Below are 22675 nucleotides of genomic sequence, written 5' to 3' on the forward strand. Positions count from 1 at the left end.
GTTAGTACCTAGTTATTACCCAGTAATTGTAATTACTATAATAAGTACATAGTAAGTACATGGGTAAGAGGACTGGAAAAGGAAGCGTTACCCAAGTTTCTTATACTCACACTCAGGCCAATCATACAAAACATTTACCATATCATTATACAGAACATAGAGCAGATATCCCTCTCATGATTTACATCTTTACAGTTAACATCGCTACACATTATTGCGTCCTTGGGTAGCCTAAATAGATATTACTCAAGGATCTATCTGTACCAACATAATAAGCTAAAAGGTCCTCCTTTGTAAGTTCTTACCAATCTATTTTTACAGTATTGACAGTATACATCTCAAATAAAATAACAAATTGACCATTGTAACTGGTTTTGTGGTCAAGGGTCACCAGTAACTACTATAACTCGAAAATGTTTTCAAACTAAGACCGAAAGAGCTGTCGGAAGCTTGATGGTGTCGTGCAAGTCATGTGACCATGGTGTAGTTCATTTAGCTTTTGACTTCTGTCAACTGTATTCATGCTTCAAAATTCATAAAAGTTGTGTTCATTGGTGCAGATCATCACGATTAACAAAACGTGTAAGCATAACCATTTGCTTGTCACAGACACTATTTTCTGCAATAATCCAAAAGCCAATGGAACAATCCCATCGCAGACCCAGCTATACTTGAATTACTACAAAGCAAAACCCCCATAGGAAGCCATAAGTCAAATGATTCAACAACAATATGTTTTATTGCTAGAGTGGTCCTGACTGAAATTCAACTCAAGTGTGTGTGTTTCCATGAGGTTGGAAGTGAGATGAAATGCATCTTTACACAATATAACTGTATAATAATTGTTCATCATAAAATATCAGTATTATGTATATTCAAAACAACATCCAGTGTTGGGGAAGTCACTTTGAGATGCAAAACATAAATATTCATGTTATTATTGTACTTGCATCCAAAGTACCAATGCAAGTAACTAGCAAAATAGAGTATGACTATAGCATACACACAATGCAAATCAAACGAGAAGTTGCACAACTACTTTAAAATTTGGCTTATTTGTTGTTGGAGGAAATGAGCAACACCATTTTTTATATATATATTTACAGTAATTGGATTATTAAGGGGGAAAATGTAAATAATGGTTATGGTAGAGATATATACTGTTGTGCCACATACCAGCATCAAGAGGAAACTGGAGGAGGGGCAAGGAAAACCACAGTCTGTAAAATGAACCTAAGCAAAAGTGAAAGCAAGCAAGAGCACATATATTCATGTCAAAGCTCAACACAACAACAGATTAAACATGGAGAACTACCAGCACGATGTGTTTTTTGAGGCAAATAATCTCTCAGATGTGGAAGTTAGACAAATACACACATACTTTAGGATCAAGAGAAGATCAGGAGGAGGACAGTGTGAGATCAGCAAAGTGGGGGACAACACCTACAAGATAAGTTTTATGAACAAAGAAGGTAAGGAAGTAAATGTTTTATTATTGCAGGGTTGTTTTTTTGCACATTGTTACAATCATTCCTGTACTTTATTTCACTTAACATTGTCAAAACAACTGTAATAATAATAATATTCCATTTCTTATAATGACAGTTCTTTAGTTCTTTATACTCATCAACATGCATTTGTATTCAAAGCCCAGGAAAGAGTGCTAGGCCGAGAAAATCATGTCATCAATATATCTGGACGAGAGGAGCTCCGTGTTTCATTAAGCTGTGACAATGTTGCTGAAAGCAGCAGACAGCCCAAAGCATCTGCTAATCAGGTAAGTGGCACAGTCATAAAACAAACAGATATTCAGCTTAGATTTATGTGCCCGGTCTACATTGTTTTCTGCTGATACAATGTCGTCAAACCTGTTTGCCCAGAGAGACCAAACCTCTGCATAGTTAACATAAATACATTGAGTAGTTCAGGGAAATCACCTGCTATTTGAAGCTTGACAATAATGTTGGCCTGGGACTAGTAGTGTGTAATATTGACACAAAAAAAAAAAAAACATCCTGATATTTTCTGTTATTTTGTCAAAACAATCATTTTGCTGAGTGTGTTTTTGCGCTGGTACCTTGGCTGTTTTAGCCAGGCCTGTCGTGGACAGCTAAATTAAAGGCCCATTTAGTTGCCTCTTTAAATTTATTTGCGGACATTTGAACCTTTATATTTAATAATAATAATAATTTGTTACATTTATATAACGCTTTTCTGGGTACTCAAAGCGCTTTACATGGAAGGGGGAATCTCCTCAACCACATTTTATTTTATCTTACCTTATTACATGTATGCATAATATTATATGTCAAAATCATACAATAAATTAAATTAAAAAAATAGCTGCAAGCAGCAATTATTGTGGCCAAGCACAAAGAACACGATAAGTCATGCCAACATGGCTGGGAGCATCAGACCAACTGCAACAATGAGCAATTAAAGACATATTAAGATCATTTTAGGCAAACTGGCTGAAAAAAAGTTTGGTGTTAATTTCCCAAAGCATTGCAGAGATACAGCCTCAGTCTTTTTGGCATCATGCCATCAAAATTGTTGATGCGGTATACACGAAACCCAATTAATCTATTGAGACCAGTTTCATTACAATAGCCTAATATAATCAAAAAATTTTGGACATTTCATTATAACTTTTGACCACAAGGTGGCGCTGCCCGAAAACTTTTTGAGTACCCTCAGGCCATAGTGATGAAGACATACTGAGTTTTCTAACGATACGCAAATGCGTTCATAAAATCTAGCATTTTATTACAAAATTTCTAGATGGCCGATGGGGTATCGTATGACACGGCATGCTGAAGAGACTCTAGAGAGACCAGTTTTGTGAATTAGTGAAAACATCCATTTTCCATGTCTCCTGATAACAAGGTGGCACTGCGCCAATACCGTATAAATAACCTCAGATCATGTTTGTCATAACAAACTCCAAGTTTGGTCAGAATACGTTAAAGCATTGTCGAGATATAGCCTCACTTTTTTTATTTTGGCGTGCTCTTCGTCAAATTCGTTCACGCATTATTCGAGAACGGTTTGACAAATCGATTTGAATTTCATAACTTTCTGTCAGCATGGTCTGAAGATGACTTGGTTAAATTTTCGTGAAAATCGGAACAACGGCCTTGAAGGAATTTTAAAAAGTATGGTTTCACAAAATGGTGGAAAAGGGGGAACCCGAGGATAAAAAGTATTTTGTTTGTAGCCCTTATGGTTAAAAAATTATTAGCATTAACATGCAAATTTGTACAGTTGGTGACACTAGAGGGATTGAGTTAGAGACTCCAAATTTGCTATGGTGACAGTTCAGACTGTCCTCTATCTGTGTGTCAAACTTTTCGGCCAGCGGTTCTATGGGCTGCCATGGACTCAATAACGGAGTATATCTAAGAATAATAATAACGCCAACAGATAGGTGTCTACGCAGCTTCGGTGCTTGGCCCCTATATCCTTATTGTTAATGGTGATGTCCAATTCATGAACAAATCAGTCTTTTGAACTGGTTCACAGTTCCGGACGTGCTTGACAGTCACTCCGACTCGAAATGAGCCATTATACAGGATTAAATAATCCCATGATGCCATTTCAGCACTCCAGTTAGTTCAACAGTACAACTGAGAACAGAACAGACATATCCAACATGCTGAGAACTGTCGACCTAAAACTGTCTTTTGTTTAAAAGTATAAAGTATAACAAATAAAATATAAAATATAAAATATATAATATAAATTATAAAACTGAACTGATGGCAGTATTTCTCGAGTCATACACTTAGTCCAAACAAAAGTTAATGGTTACGACAGTTGTGAAGTCACAAGTACACTGAACTGAGGAAACAGTTTGGACTCGCACATAAACTCGACAAATTTTTTTTTTTTATGGTTTCTCGTGGTATATGTAAAAAGGTGAGTTGATTAAGACTAGTTTATTCACTTTATACTTTAGACGTCCATGTTTTACATCATTTGGTGTACATGATGTCATTGCGTGATTGTGTACACAAACCGTTTTTTTAACCGGTTCATTGAAATGAACTGCCCGAAAGAACCAGTTTGCGGAAATGAATCCGACTTCACATCACTAATTGGAAGTATCACTTCCCATCACTCACTTGTCTTGAATCTTCATTATGAAGCATTTGGTACAATCAATGAATGCATGTCTTTATCATTTGTTCTTTTTTTTTCTTTTCTTTTTTTTTAGAAATGTGCAAGTGATAAAAGTATGGAGAAGGTTTTTAAACTGGACTTTTATCTATTACGTTACCTCAGCGAATGTAAAAAGTCGAATTCGAACTTGGAGAAACTTCTGTCTGCGCTCCACAGCACCTTTGAGATCCACATTGACTCTGAAGAGTTGGTGGTGAGGAGGGACCCAGCAGCTGAGGACATGTCCCTGAAGAAATGGGAATTTGGGGTCGACCAAGTGTTCGAGACTTTAAAGTCACGCTATAATATCTACTTTGAGGTTGATCGGGACAAATCTAAAATTCTGGAACAACACCTTTACCTCTCTGGTGAGGACTTAAAAATCTATTGTGATGAAGAGACGTGTTTAGCCGTCGTGGTTGGAGAGCAGAAACAAGTGGAGAAGATTTTAAAATTTGTAAGTGGATTGCATGATCAACAGCAGATTCAAGAAGAGTGTCATGTGTCTGAGAAGCAATTCAGCCTCATCAAAGAGCAGTTTGAGTCGTTCAGAGAGTCTAATTTGCCTGCACTTCAGATCGCTCAGGAAAAAACGGGCATTCTCCTTTTGAAGGGTCCTGAAAAAGAGGTCCATGCAGGCAAAAAGGAGCTTTTAAACTTAGCAAAAGAAATCAAAGAGAAGAGGATCCCATCACATCGTCTTCTTGTGACCTTTTTGGAATCAAGTGGTGGTATAAAGCACTTCCAAAACCGATTTCAGCAGAGACTCTGCAGCCCGGTTATGCTCGAGACTTCAGGTTCAGATCTCCTTTTGTTGAGTTTGTCTGACGGAGCGCTACAGGAGGCGGCTGTTGCTGTGCAGAGAGACCTGTGTTCGGAGACTGTGCATCTGGAAAACACTCAGAAATCATCTGCGTTTAATAAGCTGAAGGAGGATTTGAGTGAAGCTGTCAAGCAGGCCAATCGTGACAGTGGTAAAGTGGAGCTCAAATACCTGGATGAATCAAGTGTTGACCCCAAAGTGCAACTGGTGGGCTACACTACTGAAGTTAGTAGGCTGAAGAGCATTGTGCTAGAATACAAAAGAAACCATCAGAAACATCATGACTCCCTGCCGCTTCCCAAGCCAGAAATGGCAGACCACTTCCCTGAGATCTTGTCGATGGCCGGTGTAAAGAAGAGCAGTGTGGAAATAAAGCCAACGAGGTTTCCTTCCCCATGCATCCAGCTCACAGGACCTCGTTGCGAAGTTGAGAGTTTGAAGGACAGCCTTGAGGTGTTTCTTCTGAGTCTTGTCACTAAACGATTTGAGGTGAAAGGACCTGGAGTTAAAACATTCTTTCAAAGTGATGGTGCAGAGACTTTGAAATTAGTGAAATCTTCTTATACGGTTTGCATACTGCCCATTGATGATGGCCGTAAAAGTGGTAACGTGCCCATATACATGAACAGAGAGCGTTTTCAGAGCTTGCCAGCTGCTGCATCTGCCCAATACTCTCTGGACTTTGACAATGAGATACACATTAAAGTTGTGGTTGGTAGTCTTGAGCAACAACAGGTAAGTTGTTCTTTTTTTTTCTCTCTCAAAATACTCGGTCTTAAAGGGAGACTCCACCCAATTTTTTTTAAATTCCTCCATCATCTCCTCACCCTCATGCCGTCACAAATATAATGACTTACTGTACCCACCAATGCCGATTGAATTAACTATTTTTTTTATGATTTGTATCATTAATACAGGCCGATGTATTTGTTGCTCCAATGATAAAAACAAACATGACCTCAACCTTGATTGGATCATCCTTGTTGAAAAAAGCAGGACAGCAGCTTCAGACTAACTTCAACAATGCCCAGGGAAAGCGTACACTTACGCATGGAGACGTGCTGGAGGTGGATGCGACACCAGCGCTGGGATGCTCAAAGGTTTTCTTCATAGAATGTGTGCCCAAAGGAAAAAACCACAACAGCGAAAAAGTAAGAGGCAGTAAGACATTTAAAAAGGGTTAAGATGTGTTTTGACTGAACAGATGATTGAATGGATGAGATTTACAGAAAAGATTTAGTAGTTTTGCCATCCATATTTTTTTTAATTTTGTTATAGGCACTTCGCTGCGGACTTGGCCGAGTTTTTGCGCTATGTGAGCAGAATTCTTGGGGTTCAGTTGCACTGCCAATAATAGGACCTGGCATAGTGCTGTCGATACCGGTCAAAGATGCCGTTAATATTCTTACTCATGAGATCTGTGAATTTTTATCTCGATCCCCTGGTTGCCTGGAAACCATTTGTATCGCCATAATGCCTAATTACGCTCAATCTGAGGAAGTAAGAAGTCTACATATTATACGCCCTCTATGCAATGAAGTTTATTGCAGTGATTGTTATTCCTAACCCTATTTTGGAAATATTTTGCAGATGTTCCAGACAGTCTGTGTGGATCTGAGTGCCAAAATGGTGGACAACGCAGGACAAGGCAAGAGATTCAAGAATTATGTATTGCGTTCATTGATCCATGCTATTTTGACCCACTCCCAACTTATCAAGAATAATGTATTTGAAAATATAAGAGCAAAAAAATAATTCACTCAACAAATCTGCAAAAAGTCTAAATGGTTTCTTCATCTGCATGTCTTACACTGTCACCACAGCTCTGTTTCACTCACTGACCTCTGACCTTGATGAGATCATCATGCCAGTAGATAGGATTGAACTCCATCTAGTGTTCGGTGACATCACCAATGAGACTACTGATGCCATTGTGAACACCACTGACTTTAAGGACTTCCAGACAAGTGGTATTCGAGCAGATTTCTAAATAACAAAAGCATTCTTGATTTCAAATTAAACAATTTCAACCATAAAAGAGTGTTTACTTTTGACCTAATCTGTCACAGGAGTGTGTAAAGACATCCTCACCAAAGCAGGATCTCATGTCCAGGGTCAACTGACAGGAGGTAAGAAAAAAAAAATGTTTTAATATAAAATTAACTTTTGATTTATTATTATATTAAAAGAGTTTTCAAATACTGTATGTTTGAATGCAGTATAAAATGCAGTTGTGATAAAACTACTTCAGATAATTAGTTACACACAGAGTTTTATAGTATCAGTAGATTGATCTATCCACATTAGTTTACTGTGGGAGCCAATTTCTAACCCAAATAAGACGGTGTGCTTCTAGAAAAGCATGAGAAACTACATACCCTTAACCAAACCTGTTTTCAAAAACAATTAGAAGTGCAGAAGTAAAAAAACGGGCAACATTTTTGACCTTCAGGCATTTTCAAAAGCTCAGTTGACATATTTAAAGAATAAGCCAAAATTATATATATATATATATATATATATATATATATATACATTATACATTAAACAACCCTAGCCTAGATGATAAATGAAATATATTCTTTAAAATAAAATTATAAAAATATATTTACAAATAAAAAGGGTTTTTTTTAGAGAAAAAACTGTCCACCTGGAAGCCTACAAACTTCACAGACAACAATACAAAGACGCCCTCAATTCTGCCCGCTCCTCCCATTACTCCTCTGTCATCCAAACCGGCTCCAAGACCTAAGTCTCAAGTCCCAAGTCCCAAATCCCAAGACCCTCTTCTCCACAATCAACAAACTTCTGAAACCCATGGACACAATCTCCAACTCCTTCACCACCTCTAAGTGTGATTTTTTCCTCTCCTTCTTCAAAACCAAGATCGACAACATCCATAATCAACTGGCGCATAGCTCCCCCTCCTTCACCCCTGGACCTCCACCACCCTCCCCTCCATCACACTCACTTTCTTCATTCACTCCAATCACTGAAACCGATGTATCTACCATAATCTCCACCATGAAGCCCTCAACCTCTCCCCTTGACCATATCCCAACATTTCTTGCCAAGGCATCACCAACATAATCAACTCCTCTCTGGCCTTTGGCATTGTCCCCTCCCCACTCAAGTTTCCTGACATCACCCCCATATTGAAAAAAACCTGGTCTGGACCCAGACATTCCAAACAGCTTCCGCCCCATCTCAAACCTCCCATTTCTGTCCAAAATCCTGGAGCGAGCTGTTGCTACTCAACTTCAAACTCACCTCAACTCCAATAACCTATATGAACCATTCCAATCTGGCTTCCGCTCTAAACAGAGCACCGAAACTGCCCTCCTCAAAATTACCAATGACATTCTCCTTGCTGCCAACTCTGGTCTCCTCACCATCCTCATCCTACTAGACCTCAGTGCAGCCTTTGACACCATCAAACACTCCATCCTCCTTTCACGCCTTCAGCACCAAATTGGAATAACCGTCCTAACCTGGTTCACTTCCTATCTTTCTGACAGACACCATTACATCTCGATAAACAACTGTAAGTCTTCTACCACTTCCGTCACTCATGGTGTCCCCCAGTGTTCAGTTCTTGGCCCCCTCCTCTTCATCCCGTACATGCTCCCCCTTGGACAGATCCTCCGCCGACATGGCCCCCACTTCTACTGCTATGCGGATGACACCCAACGCTATCTATCCTCCAAGACCATCACAGTCTCCATCCACTCAACCCTTACAACCTGGCTCACTGACTTTAAATCATGGATGTACGAAAACTTTCTCCAACTCAACTGTAATAAATCAGAGATTATCAATTGGTCCTAACTCCCTCACCCGACATGCCCAGACCTTTTCCCTCAACATCGATGTCTCCAACGTCACCACCTCCACCTGCATCCACAACCTTGGAATCATCTTCGATCCTACCCTCTCCTTTGTACCGCATGTCAATCCCATCACCAAAATCGCCTTCTTTCACCTTCGTAACATCGCACGGCTCAGCTCCTCTCTGTCTATCATTGCACCTGAAACACTCATCCATGCCCTCATCACCTCCAGACTGGATTATTGCAACAGCATTCTTTATGGACTACCAAACAAAATCATCGATAAACTTCAATATGTCCAGAACTTGGCTGTCCAACTTCTCACCTCCACTCGCCGCCGAGATCATATCACCCCTGCCTCTACAAACTCCACTGGCTCCCAGTCAAATACAGGATCAACTTCAAAATATTTCCCCTTACATACAAAGCACTTGATAACCTTGCCCCTCCATACCTCCCCATCCTCCTAACCTGCCGCACTCACGCCTGCCTCTGGAACGCCCTCCCCGTCCACATCAAACAGTCAAGCACCTTAACATCCTTCAAACAGGCCTCAAAACTCAGCTCTTCGAACTTGCCTTTTCCTATTAACAGACTTTACAAGTTTTTAATCCCTTTCATTTCCCACCTCTCTTGCTTTGCCTCTGCTTGTCCATGCACCTATGTGTTTTCATTTATTTTGCCAGTTATGTAAACCAAAATTGTAAAGCGTCTTTGAGTGTCTAGAAAAGTGCTATAAAAAAATAAATGTATTATTATTATGTTATTTGAGATATCTACAGTCAAACCTGGCAAAAAAAAAAAGAGATTCAGCTCTTCAGGGAGGGATGAACTCACTGTGTGTGTTGAGCTGATGTTATTGCCCGCATAATCTGGGAAGGCCTTGATGCCCTGCCACATGTGTCGAGAGTCAGTGTTGTTAAAGTACTCTTCAATACGCTTCTGTAGTAGTGCTTCGCTTCCTTGATGCCTCTCCTCAGTTTGGCCCTCGCTGTTCGATAGGCCCCTTGGTCTCCTTACCGGAAAGCAGCATCTAATGACTAATCACAGCTGTATTCATCACTGGTTTATGATTGGGGTGTGTGCATATTTTCCTCTCTGTGGTGACATTGTCCATACAGAAACTGATGTAGTCCAGCACGGGTGAGGCATAGGTGTTTAGATCAGTGTGATTATTGTGTGTGGCAGTCAGTTTAAATAAGTCCCAATCAGTCTCATCGAAACAGTCCTGCTGGTGTCAAGGTGGCAATGCATTGCCGGCATGGTCTGAAGATCATCTGAGCCAATTTTAGTGAAACCAATGGTATAGGACAAATTTGAAAAAGTAGGTTTTCAAAGAAATTCAAATTGTCAGACAACAAGTTTGACCAAATATGGTATAATTGATTAATATCATAGTCCTTGATATGACTCAAGTAATTTATCAAGACCAATTTCATTAGAATAGGTTAGATTATTCAAAAGCCCTTAGCATTTTTTTTATTTCATTATAAATTTTGACCAGAAGGTGGCTCTGTTCCAAAACGTTTTTAATACATTCACGGCATGGTCCCGAAGACACATACCGAGTTTCAAACAATACCCTAATGCATTTATAAAATACAGCTATTTACGACCAAATTCAAATGGGGAAATTGGATAGCATTGGACTCGGTATTCTGCACCGAATCAAAAGAGACCGGTTTAATAGTTTTTGGGCAAACTTATCAGGTGTTAAAAGTAAAAATAAACATTTTCCATATCTATTTCCTGACCAGTAGGTGGCCCTGAACAAGAGGAAAACATTTTGTTTGTAGCCCTTAGGATTCAAAAGTTATTGAGCATGAACATGAGCATCTTTGGACAGTCTGTGGCGCTGGAGGTTTTGAGTTAGACTTCAAATTGGCTATGAGGACATATCAGACTGTCCTCTATCTGTGTGCCAAATTTCATAACTTTCCCACAAACAGTTCTGTGGGCTGCCATAGACTCAAGAGCGGAAGAAGAAAAAGAAGAACAAGAACAAGAAGAACTGACTGTTTGCTTACCATATAATCTACTCCTTAATATGTGGCCTTGTTAAGAGATGATCAAACAATCGCTCTACCTGTGAATTGTCATGTTTTGGCTGATCAGTGTTTGTGTGTGGTGTGCAAAGTGGGATTTATTTTAGGATAAAAGTGTCTGCTAACTGCATAAATGTAAAAGGCAGCAATGATATGCAACATGTCATCTAACACTACCCCTTTTATATGTTCTCCAGCTCAGGTAACAAGTGGACAGATATTTACGACCCCGCCAGGAGGATTTCCATGTAAGACAATCATGCATGTTTGTGGAGAGAGGGACGCCAGTGTTATCAAGACCTTGGTGAAAGCAATAGTGGTTCAATGTGAACACGGCCGTTACCGGTCTGTGGCCATTCCTGCTATCTGTGCTGGTCAGTAGAATAATTTTTGCTTGTAATCCAAAATATTTTCCGATTTGTCTTTAAAGTCAGTTTTTTTTTCTTTCTTTTTTTCTTTTTGCTGGAAAAAAACTTGCAGGACAAGGAGGTTTGGATGCAAAAGTGGTGGCCAAGTCTATTCTAGAGGGAGTAAAGGATGGTGTTCAAGGAGCTAATCTTCAATATCTCAGAACTATTCGGATCATTCTGCTGAAGATTAATGTTTTCCTGGAGTTTAAAGCGATGGCACAGCAAATCTTTGGTGGTAATATACAGTTGACAGGTGAGGATAAATCTGTGCCATGCAGAGGCAATAACAGTTTTTATCATGTCCATGTCATGCATTTAAATAAATATATTTTTGTTAATGCTTTTTCAGTGTTTTACAGTAAGACACTCATGATGTATTTTTGTAAGTCAACACAGATATTAGCATCACCCTGGTTCCCTTGTCATAAAACCAATAGTAGTTTTCCATTGGCTTTTGGATTATTTCAGAAAATAAGCTCTGTGACCAACAAACGTTTATGAAACGTTTCATTCATCATGATAATCTTCACAAATTAACTACTTTTAATGGATTTTTAAGGCCTAAATACAATTGCTAGACAATAAACGCACTACACCACCGTCACACGACCAACACTAAGCTTCTGACAACTCTTCAGTCTTTATTTAAAAACATTTCCTGAAACTTTGATTTAGAATAGTTTGCAAGAGCACAATTATAAACACAATGAGGTTACAAAAGTGAAATAGTCAGCAGATGACTATAACGTAAAAGCTTCTTTTTTTTAAATCACAAGGGAGTTTTACTGATGTATTTTATGTCATGGAATAAAGCATGAAAATGTCTTGAGCTTGACATTATTTCAGGCATTTCACCACAAACCCATTCAAAACAACATTAACTTCTGGACGATGGAACCGAAAGTGCTTAAATACTAACTCGTTTCCTAGGTTTGGCCTACAAAAATACGTCATTCCTGCATCACTCTATTGACAATATTGCACTTTCACCTTTTTCAGCTCCTGCACCACTTGTACCAACAAACGTAACCTCCAGAGGGCGCAGTGGATCAACTATATCACGCAGATCACAATCACGCAGATCACAATCATTTTCTTTACAACACTCTCTTGACTTGAGTTCTCTAGTCAGTGCTTTGCCAGTCACAGAGAACACAGCAGCATTTCTAGTGATCGGTCACACAGATAATGAAGTGTGTGATGCCTGCAGAGAACTCCAGCGGGCGTATGAGAGCCAGTGCTCCACACACTCTTTCCACCCAGAGGAGATTGAACGTCTCACTCAGGATGAGATGAACCAGCTGCTCTCTAAAGTCGATTCCCTGCACCTGAAGCTGGAACAGAGCAGCTCTGGAGGATGGGAAGTGAAAGGGCTGAAGGATGGAGTTAATGAGGTGGTTAGACTGATACAAGATGCACTTCGCAGACAGGTGAGAAAGACAACATTAATATTAAATTAGCACTATAGACTATCTTACAATTACCATATAATTTGCATACAATATACTTAAATAAAGTGCATATATAATTTACATATAATTTTGAACAAATCGTCTGAGCATGATATGCATATAATTTTGAACAAAAAAAGTTACATAGTGAATCTCTAATCAACCATGGGAACAAATGATAAATGCAATATAAACGCTTTGCATCAATGTTAAACTTAAAACCATGGCTTTATAAACAGCAAAGAACATTTTGTAAATAAATACATGAATAAATGGGCAAAGCCTAAAAAATTCTTCTCTCAAACTCTAAGGTAAGAGAGAAGGACCAGGCATCCCTCTTCACTCGGGTCACATGGTGCATTCTGGGACAACGGGGCGTTTGGCAGAAGGTGCCCGCAGAGGAGAATTATAAGCTTGAGAGAGAAGATGTGAAAGATGGAATTATTGATGCACAGGGTGTGAAATGGACTGTGGATTTGAGAAAGTTGGAGGCCACAGCATGTGGTTCAGGACACGTGACGTCTCTCAAACGACTGGAGAACCTTTCAGGTAAAAGAACCTTTCATGAAATGTGAAAATATGACCCCAGTTAAAAACCACTGATTGACATCTATAGAATAAAATTAAACATCCTTGAAAATAATCAAACTGAATCAAAACCCTCCCTATTTTGCATTTCAGATTTCTCTTTGCCCATCAACTGGGACAACATGAGTCACAGTGACCTGTTAAAGGTGATCGCTTTAGATCAGCAATCTATGGAGTACCAGACCGTGAAGGCAGACTTCAAGAAGACCGTCACAAAAACAGTGCTCAAGGTTTGACACTCAACAGCAAAGTGTGCTTTACATGACAAAAACCATCCTGAACGACATAAAAACAGCTTTTAAAGGACCACATAATGATATCTTAAATCATATTTAAACATTCAAAAGTGCTGTATTTTTTATAGTTAGTCTACAGCAAGGCCAGATTACTGGACTAAACATTGTCTATTATATTTATATTGTTATATTTTTGTCTATAATGTACCATGTTGTATGGCAGTATAGTCACCATTTGCTTCTATGAAGAGCAAGAGATGTGAATGTGAATGTGAAGCTCATGGTTATGTGTGTGCAAATGTGTTTCAATAGATCGAGCGCATCCAGAACATGAATCTTCGGCGGTTATATGAGGGACGTAAAAAAGAGCTGGAGAACAGAAACGGTGGCAGTGTGGGAGCAGGAGAGAAGACCCTTTATCACGGCACATCAGAGGAGTCCTGCTCAACCATCATGAAGTCAAACTTTAATCGAAATTTTGCTGGGCAAAATGGTAAATGTTTGTTTTTAAAGGTTAATTAATTTAAATAATTCTGTTATCGGGAAAAGGTAAAAAGGGTCGGGAAAGGTACACGAGCCGAGACTCGTACTCGGGTCTCCCAAAGCGGCATGACAAAATGACAAGTACCACCATAGTCCATATGAATCACTTATAGTCTTCTGAAGTCATGCAATAACTGTCGGAGGAACAAACCCAAATTTAGGATGTTGATCATTGAACAGCAAATCATGGCAGAATTGTAATTTTTGGGTGAATGTTACCATTATTATTTTATTTGATGGACTATCCAACTGAGAAGTCCCTGATGATCTCATTGGTTGTTCATTTTGAAGACTAATCGATTAACTCACTCTGATGACTTTTTATTTGTTCTCAGCCACCGTCTACGGTAATGGGACGTACTTTGCTTTGGACGCCAGCTATTCTGCCCATCCTACCTATGCGGTTCCTGCAGCAGACGGGACTCAGCTCATGTTCGTGGCTTGTGTGCTTACGGGTCATTACGCTCAGGGTCAGACGGGCATGAAGACGCCCCCTGTTCGCCTCGCACCTGACCACAATTATGACAGTGTGGTGGATAACATCCAAAATCCCTCCATGTTTGTGGTTTTTCACGACTGCCAGGCTTATCCAGAATACCTCATCACATTTAAATGAACTTCAGCCAAAACCAACCTTTGGTTTGTTCCCTGTAAAGTCAACCGGATGAGCTCTGAATGATCTATAAACCATCACTATTTACGTAGTTCCTTTTACATTTAAATATAATTACTTTTATTCAAAGGTTAGATTAGGTATCACATAGCAGATAGATACCTCTTTAAGCTTTATGTCATTCTCATTGTATATGAGTGTTTTATTGACCAATACCATTCAAATTGCACAATTTAATGATATGAGAGCAGAAAAAGTGCAATATTAATTGACAAAGCTGTTTATTTGATTATTATGGAACATTTACTCAGATTAAATACTTCAGGGAATCGCACAGGTATTTTCTGACTTGTGCAATAATCCACACAAGTGATATTTAGCTTCAGGGCGATCTATTCATCACTCTTTGATGCAAAAAAAAAGGTTTTGAAATATTAGTGATCATATTACAACTCTTCTTTCTCGGTTCCCATATCTCCTTCAGGCGCTCACTATCATAAATAAACCAATTGACGTTGTTTTGAATGAAATGTAGGAGTTTGCGCAATATTAAGTTGCTGCAATACTTAAGAGCAAAAAGAGAAACAGTCTATATTGTAACAGAAGTTGTTTTCTTGTATTATTTAGCTCAGTTTCTACTTTTCTTTCATTTTCTGACATTAGCTTTTTGGACTGTAGAACAGACTGATCGGCCTCTATTTTATAGAGAAAGCCTAATCTCCTATTGACTTGTAAACTTTCAAAATCCATCCAATGGCGATGATGTCGTTGTGATATTTGCATACTGGATTGTGATCGTTTTTTGCTTTCCTGTCCTTACAGCACTTTGTTTTAAGTTGTGTCACTTATGCACAAGAACAATAAAATTATCTTTATCAAGAATGATAAAATGAGTTAGGATTGTTGAAGTAGTTCATGCCAGTTCACTCAAGCACCATAAAAATGTGTCCATGTGACTTGTTTGCTTTTTTCCATCTCTTCCAAAGTCATACAATAGTTTGTGTGACTGTTAAAAACCTTGAAAGGTCCGCAAGATACCGCAACATTTATATATTAACGTACTGCTGAAGGTGAGATGTGGTGGAAGAATACATGACAGGCTCTTCTTGAAGGGAAAAATAAACTGGACTTCATTTACAACAAGTCGAAGCCACTGAATCCAGTCAAAGCAACAATAATAAGGTGTGCTATGTACAAAATAATTAAGTGAACAAACAAACAATAAATGGGAAAAGAACAAAAGCGGCGCCAAAGGAAAGAACAAAATATAACAAAACAATCCTTAATCTAAACCTGATCTAACCAAAGAAAATTTTAGAAAATAAACCGAAAACGTTGGTGCTTCCGGCACCCTAGATAAACTACCTAACAAAACAGAAATACAACGATTGGCGCTCAGTTCTTGTGTCTTGACAGCAGTAGCGTACCATGGGGTTTCAGTCAGGGCCTTCAGTAAAGACCCAGTGGTCCTTGGTGATTCATATAAAGCTAGTAAACTACCGCCACTTAAAGAGGAAAAAAACATATAGGAAAAACTAAATTAATACCCATGGCTCCTGACGATACACTGAGGTCTTATAAAGCGAAACGATCAGTTTGTGTAAGAAACTGAACATTATTTAAAACATTTTACCTGTAATGCACAGCCTTGGTCCTAAAAGCGTTCATAACCGTCTGGAGCGCGAGCTGCCTGATGCATTGACGCATGCGCGGGTCGCGGGAACAAATCAAGCGTGCTGCACAATAAAGTCTGAATTTAAGTGAAGCCAAAGCGTCTCGATCGCCCCCAGGTTTTCCTAAGATGTTTTCTGTCATTTAAGTTTTTATCATGCTGATGTAAGTTTAAGTGTTTGTTTAATTAAATAAATTTGGTTAGTTATTTAATGCAATAAAAACTGTGACATCATGATTGACAGCTGTGATTGAGCTTCTCAAAGTAGCCTAGTCACTGAGGCACCAACAGGCTTTTTGGGGGGATTTTCGGGAGGGGATTGGAACTTCTACTTTAATTTCTACATTTCCATAAATTACATTTCCATATTTTACACCAACATAATGAGTTGTTCTGCAGTAAACTGTAGGTTAACCGTTTCTGCGGGAGTGATAACGCAACTCTCACTACTGGTCCCACAAGATGTCCGCGCCATATTGGGACATTGGCGGCTTCACATTTCTACAATGGAAGAGTGTGAAGGTGCGTTGTCCATCTTTTTTACAGTCTGTGGAATAAATATATTCCAGACAGCTCGGAATTTAGATTTTCCCACCTCTTTCTTGGAAACAACACCTGAAAACATGACAAATGTGGGTTTTTCTTAGTGAGCAATAAGCTTGGTGAAATTAAAGGTAGTCTACATCGTGTCAGTGATCAGTGTTTACAAAGCTTGGTGACTGATGAAAATAAGTTGACTATTAGCAAGAACAGCTGAGTTCACAAATAAAATGGTATTATTTTTGAATAAATGTAAAAATGCTTAAACACTTGATGAGATTTATACTTAGTGTTAAACAAAAAAAGGAACAAATTACATATAGTAAATATACAAAATCTAATTATATTTGGTTTATTTTTTTCTTTGATGTAATGTTTATTTAATTTTCTTTTTATTTCTCATAAAGCTATCATACGGGAATATATTGCACAAGTCATATTTACTGTTTCAATGGAGCTTGACTAATGATGAGCAGGATTAAAGATGTGTGCCGAGGCTTTTGTTTTCCATGGGAGAGCGACATCTAGGTTTGGATGTGGGTGAGTTTCTGTAACATGACTAAACTTTAATGTGTGGGTGAACTAATTATGGATGTGGGTAAATTAATGAATGTTTCCGTTGTGTTGCAGTTAGATGTGTAGGTAGCGTGTGATTTACTGACACATAGTCAATGTCTTGAACTGATTTTTTCTGATATCTGATCTCTGATATCTGTTCTCACATGCCTGGATTCCTGATACATACGTCATCAGACTCGTCCCACTCTGGAAGTCTGGAATTCTCCCAATAAAGAGCGTAATAAACAAACTGTAGGTGAGAAAGATCCCTTTTATCTGTATGGGCCATAAAGAAGTTATTCAGTGGAAAGATGACACTTCTGTTTACACATTTTCCTCCACTTTATACTCATAAACTGTGTAGCAGAAATTAAAAAGAAAAATTTAACTGCTTGGACTATTTCAATTAGTCATCAGCAGTTTCACTACTTTTGCATTATTGCAATGGTTTTCCCAAAAAGGAACTGATGAAAGAGCAAGATGACAAATGCAACAAAACGTATGCTTAACTGAAGTTTGGCAGACGCAACAAACCAATCGCCTGAAATATCATTTCAAAAGTTTTTTCCAAGCATGTCTATCTGGACTATTTATGTTAGAGTAGAATAAAAAGAGCATCATTCAATATATATGTGTATATATATATATATATAAACAAAATGTATGTATATTCAAGTAAACCTAAGTTGCTTCAGTCTAGCAAATGTTCATCTTGAAATATCACTAAAGTTAATCTTATGTTTACTTTATAAAAAGTAAAGATTTCACAGCAAAAAAAGAACCACGAGCTGAAGCTGGAATTTTTACAATTACACTAAAAGGCCTTTTACTTTCCCAAAATAGTATGAACTATCAATCAGACGACAGGAGGACTGCAGTAGATTGTGTACAACTGCAAGTTTCAGCAAAGTTATAAACATGTTGATTATTTAGAGGCCTCAGAAATTACCATATCAAATATGACACATTATGCTTCACAGGGTTAAGAAGTATTTTTATAATTGCTTGCAAAAGAAATTGCAATAGAGTAATAGCCCTTTAGAGAGAGAGCGAGAAAGAGAGAGTTCCTTGGAAGAGAAGATTAGTCGGAATCGTAGTTGCGCAACACACTCTCGTGTCGTGTGAAAGTCTCTCTCTTTAACCTGTTAAGCTTCAAGCCCACTTTTGAAAAATCAGAAATGCACTGCAGCTAAAGCCACATGTCTGACCATTTTATATTTAAAATCTGAAAATGATAAGTATAAAGCTCTGTATTTAGTTAAATGTTTTTCAAGATCATGTCAAATTACTTTATTTTGATTAGACTCTATTAGCAAACTGATGTTTAGTCATCTTCTGAGTCATCTATTCAGTCTATTGTCTCTATTGTTTTGTGGTGCCCCATTCAGTCTCAGTCTCCCCTGCACACATTTACACCTCTCCAGACTGGTTATTATGGCTCTAAATATGCATTTCTTTTGTCTGCATTATAGCTACTAACGACTGGCTATTCACAAGCTATTCATAGGGTTTCAAACCCTAATTTCTTTTATCAAAGTTCTCACTAAATATTTGAAACTGGTATCAAATGCACTGAAACATTTCAGTAAGCATTCCTATTTAGAAAAAAATCATAAAACAATAGCTCGTGGCAGGTGCGCCTGGGCTCGCTAGCATGTTAGCTTAGCACACCATCAATACACGACCATTTATGAGATTAAAACTATGTTTGCGCTCCAAACTCACTATATAACGCAAGTCTAGTGTTTTAAATAATCTTCTGTGATCTAACTTGGCTTCAGATAAAAAAAAATCAGACAGAAAATGTATTATTTAGTGTTCTGAACGATGATGAAATCTATATCGATTAGCATTACATTATAAATATAATCTATTATTATGAAATACCTGGCATGGCTTGAAGAACACAGGTAACTCAAATATCATTGCAATCATGTTTATTGTCTTCAAAACATCTTTATCTGCATGTTACAGCGATCTCTGTACTTTCTGTATCACTCAGTGACGTCCTGGAATGTCACATGACTATGGGTCTTCTTCATGATCCATATATGGACTTTTATTGGACATAATAGCGCCCCCATGCTATTGGTATGAATGGAAAACACAGCACATCTCAGTAAGAAGCGATCATTATGATTACATCGACGCATTTGGGTATAAATTCAATAAATATTATTCCTGTCTATAGAAATATGATGTGAATCTATGAGAATATATCAATATTTCTCCACATCTGCACATTGTTGAGCTAAAAGCCCTCAGGGACGTTGTTTTGTGAATCGCTGTCATGACGACAGCACGGAGTGTTTTTTATGAATGGACCGGCTGACGCTCATAATTCATATTAAAGGTATCGACTCATTTTTTTCATTTCATAACTCCTGACACAAATTAAGACATAACTGTCACTATAAGTTTCTCAGAATACAATAGTGGTCAAATACTGAATCTTGAGTCTTATATCTTTTTAATGATGTATAGTTTGTCAAGGTATAACATTAAATCTGATAGTATATTTGAACTAAATAAAAAAAAAAACGCTTCAGTGCGCCGACGCTCTGGAGAAGGTTAAGAGGTTTTAAAAGGGAGAGTGCAGGCCTGTGTTAGACTACAGCAGACGCTCACTTCACACGTTTACTGGCATTTCTCTGCACAACACTGATTCAAGATGATGAAGTTCACCGTAACAGCCTTCGTGTTTCTGATCTGCACCGCTGCGCTGCTGTCCACAACAGAAGGTAAGCAGAATATAACATTCATAACGGTGTTTTAAATCAGATCATTTGCAGATATTTACACCAACTCTCTCTCTCTGTCACTGCAGGAAAACCTCGCATTAACATGCGCTGCCGGTGCATTCAAACACATTCAAACCCACCAATTCCTATTGGAAGAATACTCTCGTTGAAGGTGATTCCTGCTGGACCACAATGCAAAAATGAGGAGATCATGTGAGTGTGAAACTTACTAAAACAACACTTCAAATACAGACACATGATTTTTGTTTCCATCTGTCAAGGTTCCACACTCTTCTTCTTCTTCTCTTCATCCTCTCAGGAGTTCACATGTGTGGACACTTGTTGCTTTTCTTTCACTAATTTTAATGATTTAAGCCTTCATATTAAAAGGTCTTTAAGATCACAAGAGTGGCTGGTAGTGTGTGAAAATTCATAACTGAAGAATGATGATGATACATGTTTCATCTGAATGAATGAAATTCAGCCTTAATTTACTCACCTTCATGTTGTGTCAAACCTGTATGGCTTGTATATGCATGTATGGCTGTATGAAGAAAGAAGAGTGAACTTCATTTAACGATAAAGTAATGACTTAGCTGAATGTCACGTGTTTTTTCTTTACAGTGGTCTTTCAAAATAATAATAAGGAATTTTATAGATTTTAAATAATCATACATTTGTTTCTTACAGTGCTACAATGAAGAAAGGAGTGACGTGTCTCAATCCTAAAGCTGACTGGGTGATTTCTCTCAAGGAAGAGTAAGTTTGTCTATGATGATGTGTCGCTTTTATTATCTGCTTATTATAAGTTAAATCAAATTCATACTTCACATTTTAATTCATACTTTTAAACTTGGACATTGCAGCACCTTTCATCCTTCAGATTGTAATGTGTGTCTCTTCATGTTTGCAGGATGAACAAGAGGAACGTCACAAAGAGCAACTAAAGGAAATTATTCATTCAACTATTACTACTGTAATATAGAATTTTCTATTTATTATTTCATTTATCATCTCTTGGTGATAATTGAAGAATCGAATGTGAAAACATGCTTTTGTTTAATAAACTGTGAATTTATGTTTTTTTAATGTAACTTTTTCTGACCTTGTTATTTTTTATTATATTTATTATTGTCTCACTGAATTATAGTTGTATACGTTAATCATAGTTTTGCATTGTTTTTTTAATGATGACACTTATACTAGCAATAAAAGTTTAAATGTCAAAATGGATTTTTTGTTGTGCCTTTGTCATCTCGCAAAAACATTAGTTACTGTAGATTACAACATGAATTCAGTATTATTCCCTAAACTATTCACCATCATGTCATTCCAAACCCATATGATGTTCTTCTGCAGAACCCAAAATGAGGAAATCTTGTAAAGACCATCCATTGGCCCAACGACAGAATCCAAAGATATAATGCGTATGTCATTTCAGTGTTCGCCTCTGTGAAGTTCACTCAATTTGTAGAATTTGGTTTCGATCTTACTCCAATTTCAAATGATTATCACATTTAGATCGTGTTTCTTATTAGAAAATATTGATTATGATTTAATTTAGATCTTTAATTATTCTGGGTATCACTTTCAATTATCCGTTCACAAGTGATAGATTTTGTATTTTCAGTCATCAGATTCATTTACATTGTGACTCTGCCTTAGATTTAATCAACTATGCTGTAGATGTAATCAACTCTATCTGTGTCTGTAAAGGTGTATGGCCCACAGAAACTGATTGGTGTGAATGACAAAGAAACAGCATTACACAGAGCAGATTGCAGGGTAGATTGATCTCCTGTGGGAGGCCCTAACAGTTTTCTATTGTTTGTAGCCCATCATGTATAAAGTTCTGTGTCAGAGACAGAACTGTGGGTTAAGATTGTTGAAGGGCGACATGCTAACATCGCTGCTGAAGGACTGCTTGTCAAGGAATGGGTAGGGATGGCTGACGCGAAACAGTCGTTCCGAAGCTTTGCGAGATCCTGAAGCGCAGATGTTTCGAAACAGTGGGTGCTTCTCAATATCCCTCCTCGTCTCCTCGCTCCTCCGTCCTCCATCCTATGACCCGGAAACCAATCGAGCTCAGCCATCTTGAAGGACATCTCAATTCTCTAATTGCACCGTGAGGAGGCGAGGATCGAGGAGTGAGGAGGCTTCCAGAGGAGCTATGAGCGAGGATACACAGGTGTACCCTTTGCGGAAGAGTTTTATCGACTAAACATATCACAATCATTTGAATTTATACTTTACTTTTGTAGTTTACATAAACCACACAACTCACATATTTCAACTAGGTATCTTGCTTTATTATTATTTATTATGAATTTCTTAAATAAACAAACTTCAACAACATAAGGGCAGATCCTTTGAGCGCTGCTGATGACGCAGTGAAGTGACGCTCGAGTGATCAAGTATTCCAATGTATAAAAAAGCTTTCATTCAATTCCTCCGTCCTCATTTT

General features: G+C 38.1%; 2 protein-coding genes across 2 annotated transcripts; both read left to right on the forward strand.

Annotated features, from left to right (window-relative positions):
• Positions 1–1232: 1232 nt before the first annotated feature.
• LOC130070379 (protein mono-ADP-ribosyltransferase PARP14-like) lies at positions 1233–15377 on the forward strand. Its single transcript, XM_056234751.1, has 14 exons — positions 1233–1472; positions 1650–1777; positions 4217–5719; positions 5902–6135; positions 6575–6632; positions 6808–6954; positions 7054–7113; positions 11057–11233; positions 11340–11522; positions 12269–12699; positions 13032–13269; positions 13402–13538; positions 13857–14037; positions 14423–15377. Exons 1-14 carry the CDS (start codon positions 1304–1306, stop codon positions 14701–14703), a joined length of 3927 nt encoding a protein of 1308 aa, XP_056090726.1. The 5' UTR covers positions 1233–1303; the 3' UTR covers positions 14704–15377.
• A 4710-nt stretch (positions 15378–20087) lies between these two features.
• LOC130070403 (growth-regulated alpha protein-like) lies at positions 20088–21201 on the forward strand. The gene is made up of 4 exons (XM_056234780.1): positions 20088–20211; positions 20298–20424; positions 20902–20970; positions 21125–21201. The coding sequence occupies exons 1-4, from the start codon at positions 20142–20144 to the stop codon at positions 21156–21158; spliced, it is 300 nt and encodes a 99-aa protein (XP_056090755.1). The 5' UTR covers positions 20088–20141; the 3' UTR covers positions 21159–21201.
• The last annotated feature ends 1474 nt before the right edge of the window (positions 21202–22675 follow it).

The sequence above is a fragment of the Rhinichthys klamathensis genome, unplaced genomic scaffold (assembly GCF_029890125.1).
Source record: "Rhinichthys klamathensis goyatoka isolate OS25496 unplaced genomic scaffold, OSU_Roscu_1.1 h1tg000405l_1, whole genome shotgun sequence".
NCBI lineage: Eukaryota > Metazoa > Chordata > Actinopteri > Cypriniformes > Leuciscidae > Rhinichthys > Rhinichthys klamathensis.

Coding starts and splice junctions, on each gene's coding strand:
- LOC130070379 (XM_056234751.1), top strand. CDS start 1,304: ATGGAGAACTACCAGCACGATGTGTTTTTTGAGGCAAATAATCTCTCA. Junction 5,720..5,901: donor GTAGTCTTGAGCAACAACAG/GTAAGTTGTTCT, acceptor TCATTAATACAG/GCCGATGTATTTGTTGCTCC. Junction 7,114..11,056: donor CCAGGGTCAACTGACAGGAG/GTAAGAAAAAAA, acceptor TATGTTCTCCAG/CTCAGGTAACAAGTGGACAG.
- LOC130070403 (XM_056234780.1), top strand. CDS start 20,142: ATGATGAAGTTCACCGTAACAGCCTTCGTGTTTCTGATCTGCACCGCT. Junction 20,425..20,901: donor TGCAAAAATGAGGAGATCAT/GTGAGTGTGAAA, acceptor TGTTTCTTACAG/TGCTACAATGAAGAAAGGAG. Junction 20,971..21,124: donor GTGATTTCTCTCAAGGAAGA/GTAAGTTTGTCT, acceptor TCATGTTTGCAG/GATGAACAAGAGGAACGTCA.